General features: G+C 40.0%; 1 protein-coding gene across 4 annotated transcripts in view; it reads right to left on the bottom strand.

Moving 5' to 3' along the window:
• SYNE2 (spectrin repeat containing, nuclear envelope 2) overlaps positions 1-17,348 on the bottom strand; it is a 154,161-nt gene that overhangs the window by 125,042 nt on the left and 11,771 nt on the right. For 3 of the 4 annotated variants that reach the window (XM_014951607.1, XM_014951609.1, XM_014951608.1), the window contains exons 15-27: positions 16,456-16,613; positions 16,046-16,193; positions 14,245-14,843; positions 13,226-13,405; positions 12,094-12,244; positions 9,380-9,538; positions 8,521-8,682; positions 6,120-6,221; positions 4,603-4,803; positions 3,446-3,611; positions 2,567-2,679; positions 1,907-2,109; positions 42-161 (exon numbers count right to left, since the gene is read on the bottom strand). In XM_014951607.1, coding sequence (XP_014807093.1) covers positions 42-161; positions 1,907-2,109; positions 2,567-2,679; positions 3,446-3,611; positions 4,603-4,803; positions 6,120-6,221; positions 8,521-8,682; positions 9,380-9,538; positions 12,094-12,244; positions 13,226-13,405; positions 14,245-14,843; positions 16,046-16,193; positions 16,456-16,613 — 2,462 coding nt within the window. Of the gene's footprint in view, positions 1-41; positions 162-540; positions 744-1,200; positions 1,308-1,906; positions 2,110-2,566; positions 2,680-3,445; positions 3,612-4,602; positions 4,804-6,119; positions 6,222-8,520; positions 8,683-9,379; positions 9,539-12,093; positions 12,245-13,225; positions 13,406-14,244; positions 14,844-16,045; positions 16,194-16,455; positions 16,614-17,348 lie in introns of those variants that run through there. The other variant, XM_014951610.1, reaches the window with a different exon arrangement.

The raw sequence follows: 17,348 nt of genomic DNA, 5'->3' as shown, positions 1-17,348 counted from the left end.
TTAGAAGACAATTCTTAGATAGAGACCAAAGAAAACAATACCTCTGCATTAATAGTGTTTTATGGAAGTTTTCAAGTTTTGTCTCATCTTTTTTGATCTCTTCTAGTTTTGCTTCCTGAGCAGTGAGCCATTCTTCCAAGACTGTGCTGCTTTCTTCAAGGCTAAAGGGAGTATAAATACAGATACAGGTCAAAATGAGAGGTGCTACATGACTAACACCTGCTGCCAGCAGTGTTTTGCTGAAAAAGTAACATAAATACCGTGCACCTAATCAAGCAAAGTTTTAAGCACAAGCTTAATTTTTAAGTATCTCAGTTCATATCAGTGAAACTATCCATAAGCACATACTCTCATATAAAACTGAGTCTGCTACAAAGTGAAAAAACACATGAAGCATACAACAAAACACTCACTACCCTTTACTAAAATACCATCTTTAATAAAAAGCAGGGTTGTTTGCCATTCACTATGGCTGTTTAATAATGAGTCATTTTATATCACTTGTGATTAAAATGTCAGAAACTACGTTAAATCCCTTACCTACTGAGCTGCTGGAGAGAAGCATCAAGTTCCTTTTCCCGTTTCTGACATTTGGAGATCAATCTTTGGAGTTCTGCTTCTTGATCTCTCACATGGCTGTTAAGGTGGTTAATGCTTGCTTTGGGCAAGTAATGCTTCACTTTATTCAATAAAGTTTTAACCTCTTGGATATCTCGGTCTTTGCCTTCAGATGTTAGGAATCGCTGGAGAAGAGCACAAACCCAAGATGCATTTGTCAAATTTGCTGTTGTATAATAGAGAACTGTCACAAGAGTTTATCAACTCCTGTTACCAACACTGTCTACAGCAATTCCAGTTCCTATATATTTTTATTATATAAAATATATATGTTAATTCACAGTTTGCTGACTATTCCATTTGCAAATGGAAAAGCTGCTGTCTGCAGAAAAAAGAGAAAGTGAAGTAGATACTTGGATTTTCTTCTCTACAGCACAAATACATACAGAAGAAATAGGCAAGCAGCATTCAAACCTAGCACTGACATGACATCACTATGTCTTCTGCCACTTATCTGGAATTGCTTCTTGCGGGTGGTATTCACCAGGGTAGGTGAATTCATGCCCAACAATCAACTCCTGTATAAAAAAGTAAAACTTCAAGAACAATCAGTTTTAAAATTAGAACATTTTAATACCTCACCTTTAGCCTCTGCAGTCTTTCTTCCAGTATCGTTTTTGTTTCTGAGGGGTCAAAGCAGTCCTTCAAAGAGAGCTGAGTGCTGCTGAACCAATCATTAAAATTCTTGCACTGGCCTGAAACATAAAAAAAGACACATTCCAATTTTCTTCATTAATTCTATTCTGTAAAAGAAAATCCTATTTAACATGAAGATCTCAGACAATTTGTAATTACATTTATCAGCGCTACTGTCAAAGGTTGCTTTTCACTACAGACTTTTTGATCTCTTCTAGTTTTGCTTCCTGAGCAGTGAGCCATTCTTCCAAGACTGTGCTGCTTTCTTCAAGGCTAAAGGGAGTATAAATACAGATACAGGTCAAAATGAGAGGTGCTACATGACTAACACCTGCTGCCAGCAGTGTTTTGCTGAAAAAGTAACATAAATACCGTGCACCTAATCAAGCAAAGTTTTAAGCACAAGCTTAATTTTTAAGTATCTCAGTTCATATCAGTGAAACTATCCATAAGCACATACTCTCATATAAAACTGAGTCTGCTACAAAGTGAAAAAACACATGAAGCATACAACAAAACACTCACTACCCTTTACTAAAATACCATCTTTAATAAAAAGCAGGGTTGTTTGCCATTCACTATGGCTGTTTAATAATGAGTCATTTTATATCACTTGTGATTAAAATGTCAGAAACTACGTTAAATCCCTTACCTACTGAGCTGCTGGAGAGAAGCATCAAGTTCCTTTTCCCGTTTCTGACATTTGGAGATCAATCTTTGGAGTTCTGCTTCTTGATCTCTCACATGGCTGTTAAGGTGGTTAATGCTTGCTTTGGGCAAGTAATGCTTCACTTTATTCAATAAAGTTTTAACCTCTTGGATATCTCGGTCTTTGCCTTCAGATGTTAGGAATCGCTGGAGAAGAGCACAAACCCAAGATGCATTTGTCAAATTTGCTGTTGTATAATAGAGAACTGTCACAAGAGTTTATCAACTCCTGTTACCAACACTGTCTACAGCAATTCCAGTTCCTATATATTTTTATTATATAAAATATATATGTTAATTCACAGTTTGCTGACTATTCCATTTGCAAATGGAAAAGCTGCTGTCTGCAGAAAAAAGAGAAAGTGAAGTAGATACTTGGATTTTCTTCTCTACAGCACAAATACATACAGAAGAAATAGGCAAGCAGCATTCAAACCTAGCACTGACATGACATCACTATGTCTTCTGCCACTTATCTGGAATTGCTTCTTGCGGGTGGTATTCACCAGGGTAGGTGAATTCATGCCCAACAATCAACTCCTGTATAAAAAAGTAAAACTTCAAGAACAATCAGTTTTAAAATTAGAACATTTTAATACCTCACCTTTAGCCTCTGCAGTCTTTCTTCCAGTATCGTTTTTGTTTCTGAGGGGTCAAAGCAGTCCTTCAAAGAGAGCTGAGTGCTGCTGAACCAATCATTAAAATTCTTGCACTGGCCTGAAACATAAAAAAAGACACATTCCAATTTTCTTCATTAATTCTATTCTGTAAAAGAAAATCCTATTTAACATGAAGATCTCAGACAATTTGTAATTACATTTATCAGCGCTACTGTCAAAGGTTGCTTTTCACTACAGACCACGTGACAGAAAATGCTGCAGTTCATACTTTTTTTTAACCCAACTTTAACTGACAATAAAAATAGCTGTTCACTTGGGAGGGACAGTCTGCTATACGTAGCAGTTTCAGTCAACAGGATCTGGATTAGTCTACTGGCCACTTTTCTAATTTCCACACAAACGACTATCACTCAAAAACTATTTGAAGATGAGGCTCCCTTCTGACTTAATTCTACACCTGCACAATCCTTTGTCTGCATGAAACAAAACATAACTGATAACGCCATTCATTCTCATAACTAAGATTAAATAAAAATGACTGGAAAAAATGAAAAAGCTTGATTTCTGTATTTTTAAATTAAGTGTTCTGACATTTGTTCCTGGATTATGCTTTATACTTCTTTTATCTGTTTTTTAAATGCAAAAATAAGAAACAAAATAATTTGATTCAGACTGAGTGTTTGTTGGAATCAAAAGCCATTTTCATGCAAATCTTTCTTTTGTTCAGAACCCTGAAGCAGTTTGAGATATCGAAGCAGTTTCAGACACCGAACCAAACGTAAATTAGGCACATAACCTTTAAGAGATTATGATGGTCAACACAAACCTATAAAGCTACATAAATGTGTAATGTGTTTGCTTACGGTTCAAAACTCCGATAAAGTGATCTTGAAACACATGTTTCTTCTTATTAAATAAATCAGTGACACATTGAAGCTGCTTATTTAATTCATCCACATCAGGACAATCTGTCTCTTCTTGGAGTAATGTCACATGGTGCTTTTGTTGCAGAATTTTCTGGTGTATCTCCTAAAGTTTAAAAAAAAAAAGACAACTTTTAAGAATTAAAACTGTAAATGCAAGGAGGAGTTCACTGAGCAGAGCAGAGCTGCTTCAGTAAAACTAGTTTTGCAAAAGGTTTTATTCCTGCCTATCTATCAAAATAATTTCTTAAAGTATATTGACATTAACAAGGCAATAAATCGGCACTAAACTCTCCTTGAGCAGTGGGTATACATCTGTATGCATAATCACACATACACTCACGCACATTTTAGCATCACACAGAATAGATACGTGCAGTGCACAGTAATATAGTATGTTCTAGAGCACATAATACCTAGAAGGTGTAATGCCTCAGCTGACATAGGCACCATTCCACCCCTAAATGCCTTACTCTGTATGTCAAGTCCCTTTCAAGTAGGTTGAAAGGTAACTTAGAGCGAGCTGGGAGAATTAATTAAAAGCTGTATCTTTCTTCCAATGCCTGTGATTTCAATGGTGTGACACCCAGAACAGGCATAATCCACTCACTGCTCAACAGGGGGTTTAAATCTCACCAGCCTTAAACCTCCAAGCAGGAAGCAGTTCTTTCTTCACCTCTCTCCCTGGTGCACAGAGGATGGAAGAGTTGGCTTAAATTGCCTGCTCAGAGCTCCCCTCACGGGCAGCCTGGAGTGGCACAAAGACAACCTCTGGGTATTACCCAGTGGTAGAAAAGATACAACTCAGTACCCCCAGTACTGCTTCAACGTACCTTGGGTGGTGTACTGTTGTCACACCTATCACTAACCATTTCCAACAGGTGCAAGGGTTAACTAATTATATCTGATGACACTCAGTGAAAACACCCTTTTCACTCATGTTTCTGGTGGCTTAAAGAAATATTCAAGCCAGGCTCTTCACTTGAGTTATTCCAGCAGTTTACAACATAGACAGTAGAAGCACTTCAGAAGACTTGCCCCAGGAGAGAAATAATGAAAAAAAGATTATAAAAGACGCATAATTTGTGGTACGCTACCTCTAATTTAGTGAAGATCTCTAAGGTATCAGAAGGAGACAAAGCTTTTAAAAGCGATTCAGTCATTCCAATTTGTGTCTTGGCCAGATCAAGGTCTCCTTTTAGTTCTGCTGTATTCACGCCGAGTTCACTGGTCCCCCGCTTTGCTGACAAGAGCTCTTTGATTAGCTCCATTTTTTGCACAACAGATGATCTGATGACCTTAAAATTGGAATTAAACATACATAAGAAATTATTCAGAATTGATTTCCTAGAACATTACAGAGCTCCAGGATAGACATAAAAAGCAATGAAATGATCTAAGTCCAGACGTTTCAATCACAGCTTGTTCCAGTTTCCTTCCCTCCCACTCCACAAATTGAAAAATAATAGTATTTAAGCCCTGCTTTTACCGAGGAGGAATGATCTCAGTTCATCTTTATTAGTGATGCATTTACTGGTGCTGCTTTACTAATAAATTTATTTGTCAATCTACTCCAGTGTATACTCTCAGCTGGAAGAAGGCCTTACATGCACTTTGGCTACCTGGAAAAAGAAGGTGTCAGCTCTCTTTGTAACACACCTTCCTGCAGTGATCCCACCAGGGCAAATTTCCCACAGCGACCCAAAAAACAGGCAAGGACAGCAGAGAGGTGAGGAGCTCTGGCTGGAAACTAGTCACTAAGGAGCAACAGGTCCTTCACCTCATCCTTAAGGCTTCTACAGATTGCTTGCACAAGGCAGCAACTCAATGGGACCATGGCCACATGCTGAAACACCACCCCAGGGGGCTCAGGGTGTCTGGTGCTCCCAAGGAGCACAGTGTGGACAGTACAAGGTTGTCAAGTCCTTTCCTAAGCTCCTTACATCACTTTGCCCGGTCAAACTCCGAGGAGTTCACTGCCTGCTGAGGATAAACACACAAATAGCCAAACCAGGTCAAGCTAAAGGTGTATCTGACAGACTGGGAGCAGATGCTTAGGGAACTGGTATAAGATCAAGGTAGGCTAACGTCTCAGGGGAGAAGGATGTATTCTTTGCTGTTTGAAGTTAACACAAAAAATAGGAAGGTTTCCTTGCGATATCCCAAAGGAAAACATCACAGTAAACACCACTCTACCCAAATAGCTACATACTGCCAAGCTACATTCAGCCACATGCAGGTAAAGGTACAGTTTAAAATAGGCATCCACCAAGCTGGGATCCCCAAAGGGATGATGAGGTCCATCATGCCTTGGTTCTTGGCCAAGAGCTAAAAGCCAGTTATCGCTGATACTGGCCTCTTTCAGCAGGGTCAGGTCTAAGTGCCTAAAAGGTACAGGACTGAGAGAAGCCTTTGTGTTCAAAATGACAGGCTTGGGTCTAACAGCTTGAGAAAGACAACAAAGGAAAAGTCACTGCTTATAGCCAACAAAACACCTCCAACTCTCTTTGGGTATATTTAAGTCAAATCAAGAAATGATTATGGCAAAGGCGATAATAGAAGCTGGGCTGTAGTAATTAGTACGGGCTTATTAGCTGTAAAAGCTTCTTCATACCTGTAGCTCCAGTGGAGGTTCATTACTATTCAGAAGTTCTTCTATCTCAGCCACCGTGTTGTCAAATTTCTGCAGTTTCTGCTCTTGGACTTTTAAGCATGCCTAAAGGTGGAAAAAACCCACATTAGTAACTTCATTTCCCCCTAAATTAAATTTCCAACGTTTCTGTTAGAAAATTATATTACTAATATTCTTATTCTGCATTTTGGCATATAGAGCTCCCACATCTGGTTGATTTTCATTTTAGCAATTCAGACATTTGTTTTGTATTAGATTAAGACAGACTCTACGTTTCTCAGGCAAAGTAGTTGCTAATGTTAAATTTCTGCTAGATGTACAATCTCAATTATTTTACTTCTATATTAACCCAAATAAACTTGCAGGAAAATAATCTAAATTTTATGTTTATTTCTCGCTGCTTCTTTTAAAAAGCACTTATTTAAATGTAAATCCTTTGTATACAAAAAGACCTCTACTCATTTGAATGGATTTCGGAACAGGCCAGTAACGTGAATGTAAAATACCAGCTTCAACCTATGAAACAGGATATATCTAAAATAGTCATTCTGTCTTGTATTCCCAAATTGGTATTCCAAACTCTCTCAGCACAAAGTATTCCTTTGCAGTCTCTAGACAAGCAGCCATAAAAACCCATTCACATGTTGCAGCCCTTAAAAGAGTTCCCGTTTGCATACTGGCTAGAAGGGAAAGCAGAACTTCTCTCACATTATTTATACTGAAATAATCTTTAAATATTCAGTCAAATAATTCATTACTCTGTTCTTTTACGGGAGGCTTCTTGAAAGCACATACACTGGTCACAAGGGACCCTGGGTTTCAAGTCTATGTAACATGATATATTGCAACAGTTAAGGGTTTTTTTTGTAATTAACCTTAATGTAGAGATGTGTCAGGATCAACAACAGATGAAATAATAATAAATTGTTAAATGAACCTGACGCCTTCTGCACCTTAAAGCACTTCACAAAAACGCCAACGGAACGAGTTTTCTCTCCTTGTATTCTGCTTTTATGGAAAATAAATGAATGCCAATAGAAAAGGTGGTTTCTCTCTCCCTTGCCCTCTCCTCCCCTCTCTTTTCAGAACTCCAGTCTCGTGTGGGAGCAGGAGAGTAACTTCAGCAGAGCCAGAGCCCAGCACAGCCCTTCCTAAGCACCTGTAGAGGCAGGTTGGGGCATGGTCACATCATGCCAGGCTTCAGCAGTTTCCAGGTAACAAGAGCTCTTAAGGTGCAGTTGCCACCTTGGACATTTCTACTGGAGCCCTCAGGGACCTGAACCACCCAAGGTAAATTCTAACAACGGTAAAGGCAATAATAATGTGACAAAATATGCCCCCCTGCACAGCGTGGGTGCTGCTGTTTCCCTGGGAAGATCTATATACAAAGAACACCTTGGCTTTTTATTGAACTGCAAATTAAAACAAATGAGCAGTACTAACATGCTGCAAATAGCCATAATAAAACCCAGGGCATTTGCAGCATGTAAACACTAAGAGAAAACTGCCTGCATGTTTTCAAAAAAGCCAATATGGAATATATTTATCTCTCATCCCCTCTCAAGCTGGAATTTATTTTTGTTTAGTAGACACTGGCTATAACCACAATGAAGCAGCTGGTGGATTATGGTCCTGAAGTCAGAAATTAAAATAATTACACCTGTATGTAAGGCTCTTCAGTGGCACAGAGCTAGTGTGTGTGTTTTTACACCCGACTGCACCCCGATACCAAGAGTTAATGGTACCACGGTGTGCTGATGTCTGCCCATGTGCAGCCCCTGGAGACCCTCAGCAGCCAGGCACTATTAAGGGGTTGCATTAATTTACACTGGGGAGCACACTGGGACAAGGATCCCAGGAGCAAATAAGCCACCTCCAGAACCTCTTCTTGAGCTGTGCATTGCCCAGCCATTTCTGAGGCTCCAGTATCTGCACCGATAGGCAATTTCTTAAAAAGAAACAAAACAAAAACAACCTTAATCATTAGCCTACAGACACTCTCCTCCCTTTCTTCTCTAGGCAGAAGGAAACATACACTGCTGTACTCCAGACTACGAGCTTTCCAGGTCTTCTCTTTGCTGTGTGTTTGTACAGCACAAAGAAATGAGGGTGTTTTTGATTCTAAAGCAGCATTTGCAGCGTTGCATTAATTTTAAACAACTTAATATGCATATACACTATCTATTTATTCGTTTCAAAGACCTTTATTCCCAATACCTTATCCAATATCTTCAGTGACGCTACCCACATACATACAATTGCAAATGTTACAACCTCCTCTGCTTTTGCAGTGCTGATATTTCTATGCAACGTGCATGTTTACAGTCCGAAGTCTGTATCACTACAGTATAAGTTAAGGGTAAAAGATTTCCATTCAAATTACCTTCAACTGCGTAAGGTCCTCTTCAGTCAGACAACGGTCTTCTGCATTCTCAAGTTCTGCGTGTGCCCAAGCGCTGATTGTGCCAGATAAACTAAGAAGTTTGTCCCACAGAGCCTGAGCTCTTCCCAAATTATCACAGTAGTTTTCGGTCTTTTCATTGATCTAGCAGGAGATTTATATAGAGAAAATACACACAGATGTCAAAAACGTTGAGGTATATTCTAAAAGCAAATGCAGCATAATAAAATCTGAGCAAGATGAAACCACCCACAAAAACAAGCAGCGCGACATGGGAAAAAATCTCCTGTGTCTTCACAGTGAACTGGTCACAGAGAAGATATTTAAATCCCTGCCACACATGTCGCCAACCATACCAATCACAATGGCAGCTTGCCAGTTTTAAGGCAGGTTTAGGAAGGAGCCTCGCTCATTAATGTTTATCTACTCTCAGTAAATACCATCTAATCTCAGTATTGATGCACTGCTTAGACTGACAGTGGCAAACACTTCTCACCAAAAGCACCAGAATTGTAATTCTCCAGATTGTCTCCAAAGTCTAAATCCACAGAGGTTTTTACGGAAGCTTACAAATTCATGCAGAAAGCACAAACACTGCCTTTCTGCATTTCCTGGAATTATTTACTGTCAAGGAGTACCCATGATATAAACTACCTGAGAGACCAGAAACATGATGCCAATACATGTTCTGCAAGCTTTGCTCTGGTAAACACTTGGATTTATCTCTTAAGAATGTTTGCCATATTGCACTTAATTTATTCCAAATATTACACACCCGTCAGAATCAATTACTATAATGCATAACAGATAAGACCACCCTGATAATTTACTTTTTACATACATCCAGCCATCTGTCCACAATAATGTTAGCCTCATTCTCGAACGGGGGCTCCTCAAAGCTTCTCATTTTATTGAGCTGGAATTGAAGGTTTTTGCAGATCTGATTTATTTTGTCTACATCTTCAGAGTGATCATTAAATTCCTCTTTTGCCTCTTCAATCTGTGAAAAAGACCAAATGGGCGTTTACGAGTATGTTTACTTGTGACTGTTTATTCAGCAAAATATTTTTAACTGATGTTTAACTGTTCTTTTTAAGTTAGAGAAACACAGAGCACCACACAAAATTATCTAATTTATACAATATGTCAAGACTAGGAACGTATCCTGTGTTGTTATACCCCTGTCATGCTGATAGGAACATTTCCCTGTTAGAAATCCACTTCATTCTGTTGTTGGCTGCAAAATAGCTGAGTGGGAGCTATGGATAACGTATTTCTGACCAAGAGAGCCAAAACTACAATTTGCTTTAGAAGTTGTAATCACAAGGTCCAAGGGGTCTGCACATCCATACACAGAACCTGGGTTATAGAAATAAACAATGTACAATGGAACAATCATCTGAGATACTATTACAACTAGAAAAATTATATCCTGGCATTCTGATTCCTAGGTTTTGAACTACTTTTTAAGGAAAGCTTACACACTATTTAAACATAACCATTGTGAAATATGCCACCGCCAGACACTGACCTTTTTCCTACTTTCTATTTAAACACTAGCCGACTTCTTTGTGCTTAATTGCAACGTCAGTGTTTACAAACAACACAGTAGCTCGCTGGAAAAGAAACACTGACCTCTAGTGTTAGGCTATTTGATATTAAAAGCGCTCCTTATTCCCCAGAGACAAGCATTACATCCTCTGATGTACAGCTACCGCCAGCCACTGAGAGAAGGGGAGGGACAGCAGAGCAGCACTCACGAATCACAACAAGGCAGAGAATCTTCTCCGTTGTTATCTTATATAATTAAAAATAACAAACCATCAGCACTCAAGGACGTGCCTTTTACTGTGCCTTCCTCATCAGAAGGCCTAAAAAACGGGACGTGACCAACCAGATGTGTCACCCAGGCAGGAAATATGAAACCCGTACAATGAAACGGTCACAATGGAGATGCCTCTGTTCACTAATCCATTAGCCACGGACAGCTGTGCCCAGTGGTTGCATTCATTTAACCAAAAAGAACGTAGCTGACTGCCAAATTTTTTGCCAAGGATCTGATATAGAAGGACTGTCTTCTAAGTAGATTTGTAACACGGGAGAAGTGAGAGGAGAAATACATTGTTACAGCTTCTAACTGCAACACAGTTTGGTCAGCAAAGTCAGTGTGAGGGCAGAGATTCACGTTGCAAATATAACCAGCTCAAAGAAATACTGGATGATCAGCCCAGCCAAAACCATTTTGGCCTCCAGAAGTCCAGATCCCAAGGCAGCCCGATGATGACAATCCCCAAGCTGCGACTGAGAGCCACAGCAATGACACACAGGCAAGGACACAAGGTCCAGCCCGGGAAGCAGGATAGATCTGTCATGACCCAGACTCTGAGCAAATGTGCCACGCTGACACAGAATCACAGAATGATACGGGGTTGGAAGGGACCTCTGGAGATCACCTAGTACAACCCCCCTGCCAAAGCAGGTCCACCCACAGCAGGCTGCACAGGAACCTCTCCAGGAGGGTTTGAATGTCTCCAGAGGAGACTCCACCACCTCCCTGGGCAGCCTCTTCCAGGGCTCTGCCATCCTCACAGGAAAGAAGTTCCTCCTCATGTTTAGGTGGAACTTCTTACATTCAAGTTTGTGCCCATTTCCGCTTGTCCTGTCCCTGGGCACCACTGAAAAAAGACCGGCCCCATCCTCTTGACACCCTCCCTTGGAGTATTTATCAGCATTGATCAGATCCCCCCTCAGCCTTCTCTTCTCCAGACTAAAAAGCCCCAAGTCCCTCAGCCTCTCCTCATAAGGGAGATGCTCCAGGCCCCTTATCATCTTTGTAGCCCTCTGCTGTCCCCTCTTCAGCAGTTCCCTGTCCTTCTGGAACTGGGGAGCCCAGAACTGGACCCAGTGCTCCAGATGGAGCCTCCCCAGGGTAGAGGGGCAGGATGACCTCTCTCCACCTGCTGGTCACCCTCTTCCTGATGCCCCCCAGGATGCCATTGGCCTTCTTGGCCACAAGGGCACATTGCTGACTTATGGTCATCCAATGGACACGGCCTGATGCTGATCCTCTGCAGATCCTGCTTGCTCGGGGCTAGGGGAAGATCTCTGCAGAGCACGGCACAGTGCAGACAAACCTTGCAGCCCTGCCTGACCCAGCGACACCAACAAGGAGAGGATATGGTTTTAAATTCTAGCTCAGTAGGAAATACAGAAATATCCTAAAGGGTGTGGGTGAATATGGCTGATTTTAACACATGGTTTTGGTAGGACAGGATTTTATCTTATTTTGATATGAGATCATAGTTTTTCTATGGGTTTGTTTTGTTGTTTTTTTTCTGTTTAATTCCCCCCCTTCAATAAGGCCTTGATGTCCAGCAAAGCTAGACATCAACTTAAAACAAAACCAGAGTACGGTCCCTAAATTTATTTTGGAAGCTAAAGTGAAAACAAGATCTTAATATTTGCCCTGAAGGCTGGGCATTCATGGGCAACCCTACACCCGAAAGCTCCCAGGAAAAGCTTTTCTTTCCTTTTCAGTTAGTTCTTGTTACTCACCTTTGTTATTAGTCTATTCAGATTCTCCTTCCCCATGTAAGAAGTTTGCTGTGAAAGCACAATCTCCTGTTTCTGGATGATGCTGGTCAGACTAGCTTTGCAGCTTTGATATTGCTTCAGGAGGTCCAGAGCCCTTGCACACTGCTCCTGGCTATTAAAAAGAGAAGTATTATTTATGGCTTAAGTATAACAGAGCAGCCTCAACCTCTTGTCTGCTTCCTTCTCCTATATTCAAACATGCAGGGAGTTTAACTACTACGTTGGGAAGAGAGAAAAGGGGGCATAAACTGTACCAGTCATAAATCCTGCAGTACTGGTGTGGCATTTGGGTAGTTTCAGGAATCAGAAATGCCCTCCACCATCATGTGCCTCTGATTAAGGTTTAATTGTGATGTGACCTGAGAAGTTCTGCTTATATGATACTCTCCACCTGAAAGGTGAGCTCAGTCACCAGAAACTGAAATACAATGTGCAGCAGATACCACAACAGTGTGGGTGGTGGACAGTGGGAAATACCACCCCAGCCTTCAGTGGGATATGAAAACAGGTTGCTCCCACTGACACCTCTGCAAGCCATGAGGATTAACGAGAACTGTGCCAGGCCATGCAAAGCCTCTAGACATCTCCAAAAAAATAGAAGAGGAGGACAGATCCCCTGGGTGATCAGTCATAACTTTTCCCATTCCTCGCTCTCACCAACTTAGCAAACCAAGCTCCTTTATTCTTTTCCTGCATAAGAAACTCTTCCCAGCTGTCCTCTTCCATTTGTTTCAATTTGACTTTTCTTTTTGAATGTGCTGGCATGAAATTCGCAGCAAATACAGAAGACTCATTCCCAGCAGCAGCCAAGTTTTTCTTTTGGATACCAATTAAACCAAACACCAAACACTGAATGCTTTTGCTAAATGATGAGACTGTGAGGTCTTAAAAATCAAACAAATTATGAGCTTTGGCTGCAAATTTCTATGTGCAATTCTTGGCATTATGACAGTTTACAGCATCACAATAATAATATTTGCTACTGTATCAGTATTTAATTTGAAGTATGGTGTAATGCTTTTCTGTTGTTTCATTTTACAAGCAAACTTCTTACTTATACAATACTACTTTAAAATGTCATTTTTCTCCTTACCATTCAGCAAGCAAGAGTTTTGTATCCTCCCATAACCTCTCTGTAACTCTGCACTGTTCATTTGCTTCCTCTGCTTTTTCCTCTTTGATCTGTGGGAGCTTATTAGCAATTTCTCGCATAGGTTTCATTTCAACAGCAGCACAATCCAATTCCTTTTCCAGTTCTGTTAATGATTTTACCCTTTATTAGAAAAAATGAAATACAGCCTTATATTAAAGTAAGTCTCTTTTTTTTCCCCTAATGTAATTATTAAGTTCCCTAGAAATTCATCCTGAGCTGCACATACCAACTATATTAAATGACATCATAAAAAGTCTAATCTGATCTTCAGTTCATGTAATTTGACAGAGTCCTTCAGATGAGTTATGCTGACCTAAGCCCTTTCAGAAAGTAATCCAAAATTCTGAAGTCCAATAGGGTCTGTATGAATGTAGTGAATTACTTTCTTTTAAAAGGTAAGTGCATTCTGGCTATCTTAAAATATGGTCTAAGGAAGCTATTCCATAGCACAGGATTTCAGAACTTAAAAATGGACACAGCCTATAAACTCCTCTCCCCTCCCTTTTTCCACCTGCAGAAACAGTAGTGAATTGTTTATTCATCCTTTGCAAGGCTGCAGAGGGCTCCTCTGAAACAGATCATGTTAGTGGCTTTCTAACAAAGTGTGGTGAAATAACACAAGGCTTCTACAGCACAGTCTCACATCCCATGTGTCAGTGCTCAGCAAAACCACCATCTCCCTCTTTGACAGTTTTCTTACTGAAAACTATGAGCATAACAATCAAACTGGTTTTTCTTCATCAATGCTGCTTCAAACAAAAAGATACATAGAAGTTTAAAGGAAAAGTTACTTAGGCTGGGAGGCTGAGAATGAACTGTAAGCTCACAACTTCTTTCAGTGCCGCACAAACACTTGAAGACCCATTCAAGTTTCAGTGCTCTACTGCAGAGGGGGCACAGGCCTCCCGCGTTCACTGGAATTATGAAATTAAGAGCTTTAAAAAAAAAAAAGAATTCACCTTTGTTGAATAGCTGGAATCGTTGGATCCTTCAAACCTATTTTGTTAATTCTGTCACGTAGATCCTGAATGTTTTTAAGGAGTTCACCATTTTTTGTGGAAAAAATCTTGTATAAGTCTTCTTCCTCTGTAAGCATCTGTTCACTTGAGGGATCATAAATCGCATTTAGCTCTTCAGATAAAGTCAGAACAAGGTTTTCATAGCAAGTCTCTCTCCCACATTCAGCATCTTCCAAACAGATATCAACTGTTTTCAAGCGTTCATCCAAACACTTAGCCTCTTCTGCCATATGAGAAACTTCTTGTGCAACCTCTCTCAAAGCTTTTCCTTGTATTTCAGGTTGACCTGAGGGATCTTTGAGGCATTTGATGGAAGACTGAATCTTCCTCAATGAGGCCATAAAAGCTTCCAGATCTTTAAGGACTGTCTCACGGATCTGCATTTTATGGCTCATTTCTTCAAGCTGGTTTTGATAGTAAATCATAATTTTACTTGCAGCTTGCAGGTCTATTGGATTAAATTCATCTCTTGCTGAACTATCAAGGTGGTCCAATTGTTTGCACACTTCAATCTGATTTAATATGGATCTCTGTAGCTCCTGAGATTAAGAGAATGACCAACAGTGTTAGCAAGTGACTAATACCCGTATCCTGCATTTAAGCTGCCCCTATGACTGAAAAAGAAATTATACTTGCAATAAAATAAGTATGCTAAATAGGGTAGTTGAGAGAGAAAACTTCTTTTTTCCTACTCTGGACTTTGGCGGAGGGAAGAAAAAAAAGAAGAAAAATCAAATAAAATGGTATTACACACACAGGGAATTTGGTCAGCGCTACAGAAAGCCCAAGCCTCTTTCCAGCAATCAGACAAAAAGGACAGAAAGGTAAGAGTTCTGGGACCAAAATCAACAGGCTCTCGCAGTGGGAGATCACTCAGAGCACAGGCGAGCACATAGATGTTTGTCACTCTGCCATGTTTTAAGTTTTTTATGCTATGCTTTTGAGGAAGACTAACAGGCATTTAAAAATCTCTTGGTGAAGTCTGCATGCTATCTGGTTACAGCCCTCAGATGAAGAGCAGTTTGTCAGTGCTGTGAAACTCCAAATGTGCAGACAGCTGGGAAAAAATGCAGGACCCTTCCAGTCAAAAAAAGAGTCCTCTGAGAGAGAGAGAGAGCACATGATCTCTGCCCTACAGCTTGAGAGACCTAAACCCTCCTGAGCGCAAGAGCCAAGGGCAGACAAATGCAAACTTCAGTTCTGCGTGGTGGTCACTGCGTTCAGCTCAGGGTGTGTAGCAAGAACAAAACAATGCTCACCCCACCTGACAGACAGGCAGGAGCCTGGGCAAAAGATACTGATAGCAGGTGAACAAGTCATGCATACACACAGAGCTTCCAAAACCATCCTGGGGCGTGCTTAGATACCTCAGCAGATGTGACAATGGGCAGCTTTGCTCAGCTCACAAATTACCACCACATTTTTTATATATAAATATACATGTCTCCACAAAACAATATAAAGACAGATGGGAACAGCGTAAGTCTAGAAAATCCTAAACTAAGACAAAATGTTTCCAACTGTGTTTTTTACAGTAGAGACTATTCAGGGTCGCTGGCTGGCTTTACAGGAATAAGGACATTTAAAACAAAGGGAGTAAAATGCTGTTGGGTGTTAGAAGGTTTGGGAGGTCTCGTGAGTGGTCCCAAAATTCTGAGTAAAAAATCCCATTAAGCTCTCATGTTCTTAGACATATTAAAAATTATTCTGGCTCAGGTGTGGTCTCGGCATTTTCCCTTACCTTTAGTTCCCTATAAGCAATATCACTGTTCATCAGATTAAACTGCTGGATGTCCTTTTTCTTCAGCCGCTGATCTAATTCACATAGAAGATTGGATTCATTTTCTATTGGCAAAACAATTTCCAAAGCAGTCCTTAAAGAGTTTGTTCTGCAAGGAAGGTAAGAAAACATGAACTGGGAAAGCAAGCAAGAAAAGCCACTCAACATTTTACAGCATGAAAAGCCACAAAGATAATGTAATTGACTGTCTATCAGATCTAATCTCCTTCCTCCAGAGATCAAAGGAGTTTTTCCATTGATTAAGAAGAAAAGCAGTGTGAATCCCAGTGAATTTAACCAGAAGGTTAATTCACAATACACACATTACTTACAAATAACTGTTCCTTAGCTGACATCATGTTATTTCATACCTGGTATTTATAATGTCCTGAAGCTCTTTCCATTCTCCTTTTAGTTGGCTTCTCTTATGAGAGATAGCAGCCTGCTGCACTTCATCCACAAGATTTTCTAAGGTAGATGAGATGTTTTCCAATTGTGTCCAACCAGAATTGGTTTCACTTTCTATCACCTAAAAGACATGCAGCATCAATTGCATTAATATGATATTGTATTTCTCAATGGACTCAACAGTTCATAAAGTTACAGTCACATGAGTCTCTGCAGAAAAAGTGAAAACATCACTTGAAAGTAAGAGTCTCTATTACTTTCTTTTCCTTTAAGACTCCATATTTATCTGTATGCAAACCTCTACCAACCTTTTATGATGAAAATTTCCATGCCTAATATATGCCACAGCAACATTTTACAAAAGGTTCGATGAATATGGTTCAGCCATTTTTACTACAGGAATGAATGGAAAATCTCTCAACTTAGTTCCAAAGAACAAAAAACAAATGTAGAACTGAAGCAAGTTCTGAGATACCAGATAACCTTTGTACTCCTTTCAAGCAAGGACTTGAAAAAATTGCAGTAATAAATTCTCCATCATCAATTATGCGCTTTTCATCACCCCCTTAAGGTTCTCACAAACCTAATCAAGTTCTAAGTCCAGGAATAGTTTCATTCTGCACATACACCACTGCCATTTGATAGTTCAACTCAGATGATTCCTCAAGCCCTGACCATGGTCCATCACCTCCCACTCCTCATGACAAAAAAAGCTGCTTTCTGTAGTTATTTCTTCCATTAGACCTATTTCATGCTCCTTTTTCTTTTAGCAATACACATAACAGGGAGGTGAGGACTCTACATGAGAAAGTAACAATTTGGGCACCAAGTATGTTTTTAAGAGATGAATACTTAC

Source organism: Calidris pugnax, unplaced genomic scaffold, assembly GCF_001431845.1.
Source record: "Calidris pugnax isolate Ruff unplaced genomic scaffold, ASM143184v1 scaffold183, whole genome shotgun sequence".
Taxonomy (NCBI): Eukaryota; Metazoa; Chordata; class Aves; order Charadriiformes; family Scolopacidae; genus Calidris; species Calidris pugnax.
Note: the sequence above shows the minus strand (reverse complement) of the source record. Positions and strands in the feature narration are given on the sequence as shown.